This window comes from Aulonocara stuartgranti (genome assembly GCF_965226115.1).
Source record: "Aulonocara stuartgranti genome assembly, chromosome: 23".
In the NCBI taxonomy this organism is placed as follows: Eukaryota; Metazoa; Chordata; class Actinopteri; order Cichliformes; family Cichlidae; genus Aulonocara; species Aulonocara stuartgranti.
The window spans coordinates 37635702-37639634 of record NC_138958.1 but is presented as its reverse complement, the minus strand read 5'-3'; the positions used below and the strand labels follow the sequence as shown (position 1 = coordinate 37639634).

The 3933-nt window shown below is 38.6% G+C and overlaps 1 protein-coding gene across 3 annotated transcripts; it reads left to right on the top strand.

Moving 5' to 3' along the window:
- The first annotated feature begins 1552 nt into the window (after positions 1-1552).
- LOC309699671 (uncharacterized protein) lies at positions 1553-3619 on the top strand. Of its 3 annotated transcripts, none has more exons than XM_082522788.1 (5): positions 1553-1712; positions 2129-2194; positions 2317-2484; positions 2719-2814; positions 3263-3619. In XM_082522788.1, the coding sequence occupies exons 2-5, from the start codon at positions 2183-2185 to the stop codon at positions 3575-3577; spliced, it is 591 nt and encodes a 196-aa protein (XP_082378914.1). In that variant the 5' UTR covers positions 1553-1712; positions 2129-2182; the 3' UTR covers positions 3578-3619. The 3 variants fall into 3 exon arrangements, with proteins under 3 accessions (XP_082378914.1, XP_082378916.1, XP_082378915.1); XM_082522789.1 differs by having other exon boundaries at positions 1698-1714; positions 2125-2194; XM_082522790.1 differs by lacking the exon at positions 2129-2194.
- Positions 3620-3933: the final 314 nt, after the last annotated feature.

The following is a 3933-nucleotide window of genomic DNA, read 5'->3' as shown; positions in this document are numbered from 1 at the left end:
CATCTATAAACACAGTCGAGGCTCTGTCATGGTTCGATTTGCCTCGTGGAGTTCGGGATCTTATTAAAATCAGTGGAATTATAAACAAAAAGATTTTAATGTCTGTTAATCTGTGCACGCTGTCTCAATTATTGCTAATAGCAAACATTTAAAACATGGTTTGGATCCATGACACCTGTAATAGAATGTGTTACACCTATACATACACGTTTATGCACCCTTACAAATGTATTGTTATATGGACTTATGAGGGCAGACGTGTTTTTCTCATTCATTATATAATCCATAATAACAAGCTTCATGCTGGCTATTATGCATTTTTTTGTCTAGAAACATAATTTGTCTCAGTTATCTCCATTAACGACCTGCCTATGACAGGATGGGAAAAGGTACTTTGTCAGGTCAGCGGGGCCTTCAACAACAGAAACCTGCAAATTTCAAGCTCTTTAGGTTTGCCTGCTCCCACATGACAAAGTCAATGCTGCAATCCCTGCATTGGCACATGGCCCAAATGCTTGCTTTCAGATTTCTCTTTAATGACATGACAAGTTAAGTTAATCACAACATTATTGCTGAGCTCACTGTGGGATCCCGCCCTTGGCCCCATACACCTGTCAACAATCAGCGGTCATCACCCAGGAGCACTATTTGACGCTGGAAGACAGATCCTCTCGTCGCTGGATGATTGTACTACACGTTAGTGTTTCTCCAAGCTCTTGTGAACCTGTGATTCGTGATTTGTGTGTGACTTCCCTCTCTTCTGCGACAGACTTTCCTCCCCGTACCTGTGACCCCTCAGTCGTGTGAACATGTGTGAGTTTGGGCAAGAAGACGTGAGCGAGTGTGAGAGAGCTTCCCTGTGATTCCCTGGAGTTTGGATTCCCCTTCACAGTATATATCGTGCACTGTTGCTGTAAATAAACTGTTTTTGGAGACGCCTACCGCTCTGCGCTTGAGTTCCTGCTACTAGATTGTGACAGTTATATTGTGCCATCACTGATGCTCCAAGATATCATTGTACAAAATAAAATGTATTGCACTGACTGGCCCTTGATGCTGGCTACACTGTAAACCCGAATGTTCAAAGTAATAGATTAAATAGTGTATACTCAAAGTCTTTAAAAAGTTCTGTTAACTTAAATATGTCAAGTTCGTGTAACATGTTCTTCTTTTTGAGTAAATGAAACTAATAATATTTGATTGAATTGAACTATTTCTATATTAAGTAAGCATCACTTAAAATCATAACTTAAGCACAACGTAACACAGTTAAGTTAGGACATATAAGAATGGTAAAGTCCTGTTATTTTTGTTGTTTCAAGTAGGTAGGATTTAATAATAAACTTAATTTATGTAGCACATGCTAAAATACAATAAAATCTCAAAGTGTTTCACCAAATAAGTAAAATCAAATTGTCTTAAATGCATTAGTGGAAGACAAAATGTATTTATTTTAATATTCATTGTTTTATCAATGTATCCTACATATATATTTTTAATTTTTTCCGTAAGTATTGAGCAGCTGCAGGAATCAACTTTTATTCCGAGTTAATCTCTGATTCACCCTCCGAAGCGGAAGGCGGCGCTAATGAGCATTAATACGAAACACAGAAGAAGTAAAGGTATATGGGCGGGAACAGCACCAAAGAGGCAACACCGACGACTGGAGAAAGTTGGACCTAACGGCAGCAACTAGCATCACTGGACTTACAGTAAGTTTTCAATGTTGATATTAGTTTATTGTTAAAATACGAATATTTAGTTGTATTTTGGGTGCGTCTCGAAAAGAATAGCAGAAATGTCGGGTCCGTGTTTTTTATGTGCTTTGCTGCTCTCCCCGAAGGAAACTTTGCACTTGCAGAGCTAGCATTAAGTTGTTGTAATGAGGGTCGCAGGCTGTTTAAAAAGTTAGATACTATTTATTCTAGAGGTAGCGCCCGGTCGCCTAGTATGAAACAAAGTGTTTTAATCTCTCTAAATTTTTAAACCCCCTCTCATGACTCAGAATACTTGGGTCCAAACAAGCCCGTTGTCCCTGCAGTTACACAGCGGAGATACCTGTCTGCAGTGAGAGTGCTTTCAAGCCGTTTTCTTGTTAGAAACACTATATTTTAAACTATATGTGCAGGGTTAGGGTTGTGAAGGAGTGAAGGAGCTCTTGGACCTCTGGCCTGCTCTAAAAATGGAGTCTGAGGTAATATGGATCAGCTCTCTTTAAATTGAAAATTGTAATTCATACTCATGTGGCAGCTTTTTGCTGCTTTATAAAGGTGTGCGAGATTCTTCAAATTGAACTGTATTGTCCTTCTGCTGTAGTTGTATGCAGAGTTTCAGCGGATTACAAATCAGAACCTGCCCAATACATTCTACGCTGAACTTGACCGCCATCTTCCTCGACTGATGACCTTATTCAGACAGAAGGTATCAAAAACTGGGAAGACAGTAGATGCCCTGGCTGAAATTCTAAGAATTCACAATGAACAGGTAATAATAGATTGTTACACATTTCATAGGTTGAACTATTGGAACATTGGACAGGTTCAATGATTTAAATGAGCTTTTTGAATTTTGCTATTACTCCACTTTGTGTTTGCTATTTGTCTGACTGTATTAAAGATGTGAACAGGTTATTTGTGGACATATGTTCTGATTTGACTGTTGTTGTTGTTGTTCAGTAAACTCACCAGTATATACAATTCTGTTTTTATCTGGCAATAGGAAATCGATGATATCCACACCAAGCGCACTACCGTTCTCCACGCCCTTCCTGTCTACCTGCGTGAGGATGTCTCTGGATTTTTCAGAACCTGCACTGTGAGTATCCTTAAGTATCTAACAGATACTACTGTGTATATAAACAGTGCATCAAAGTACAAACATGTATTTTGATGCACTGTTTGGACTTAGCTTTGTTTAGTCTACCCATACAGTTTCCATGTATGGTCTTTTCTGTCTCCTCACTACGAATGAACTGAATTGGTGTTTTGTTGAAAGTGATAAGATGTTTAGTAAAACATTTTCCTGTGTATTTCCTTTAGCTTAGTTTCAGTCTATCTCACACCACTTGATTCTCTGGTGAATTAGCTGATTTATGTGTGCAGAACATGGATCTTCTGTTTTTCACCTCTTACAGTGAGACTCAGGTCTCCCTTGTAAAAAAGGTACTGGATCTCAATGGGAGTTGGTAAAATGAGAAATTATATGTCGTCTGTTGTATTTCTTGGGTTAGATTGTGATTAGTATCTCTTTTTCATTAATTCAGGACGAATCTGATGAGTTGGAGCTTGATGGTGTTGAAGTGGCCCTCTTCACTGTCATCAGTGACCATGACACGACAAGTCCAGTTCACTACCAACCTGTGAAAATCTCTGTCGTCATTGAAAGTGATGCCGTGGTCAGTCTCCCCAGATTTGGTGAAGCCTTCCTGGTAATGTTTGGACTGATCTATGCACTTTACCTCAGCTACCCCAAAGCCCTGACCAACACTTTAGAATTTACTCAAAAGATTTTATTTGGTCTAGAAAGTGGTAAACTGTCACCCAGGTTACAGACCTTCAAGAATGACTTGGTTATGTAGGAACTCATCTGAAAGGAGGACGCAGGGTGAAGCATTATAAAAGGCTAGTTCAAAGTTCTCTCCTTTTATCTAAATAATGCCTCAAAACGTTATTGCATTACTCTACAGGTGTTAAGCCAATAGGTCCAAACTATACAACGTACCTTTGTTCTCATTAACATAATGCAAAGCAACACTAATGTTTTGTATGTTTTAATGTTTTTCATAATACTATTTCTAAAACATTGTGGGCTGCGCAAGATGACCTAAATTTCACTGTTTGATACTAGTTAATGTAAAACAAATAGCATTGTAATTCACTCAAATTGCTGCCCTGTTGCCTTATTCAGATATTAGCCAGAGAGCCAAAAACACAT

Coding starts and splice junctions, on each gene's coding strand:
- LOC309699671 (XM_082522788.1), top strand. Junction 2,485..2,718: donor TAAGAATTCACAATGAACAG/GTAATAATAGAT, acceptor ATCTGGCAATAG/GAAATCGATGATATCCACAC. Junction 2,815..3,262: donor GATTTTTCAGAACCTGCACT/GTGAGTATCCTT, acceptor TCATTAATTCAG/GACGAATCTGATGAGTTGGA.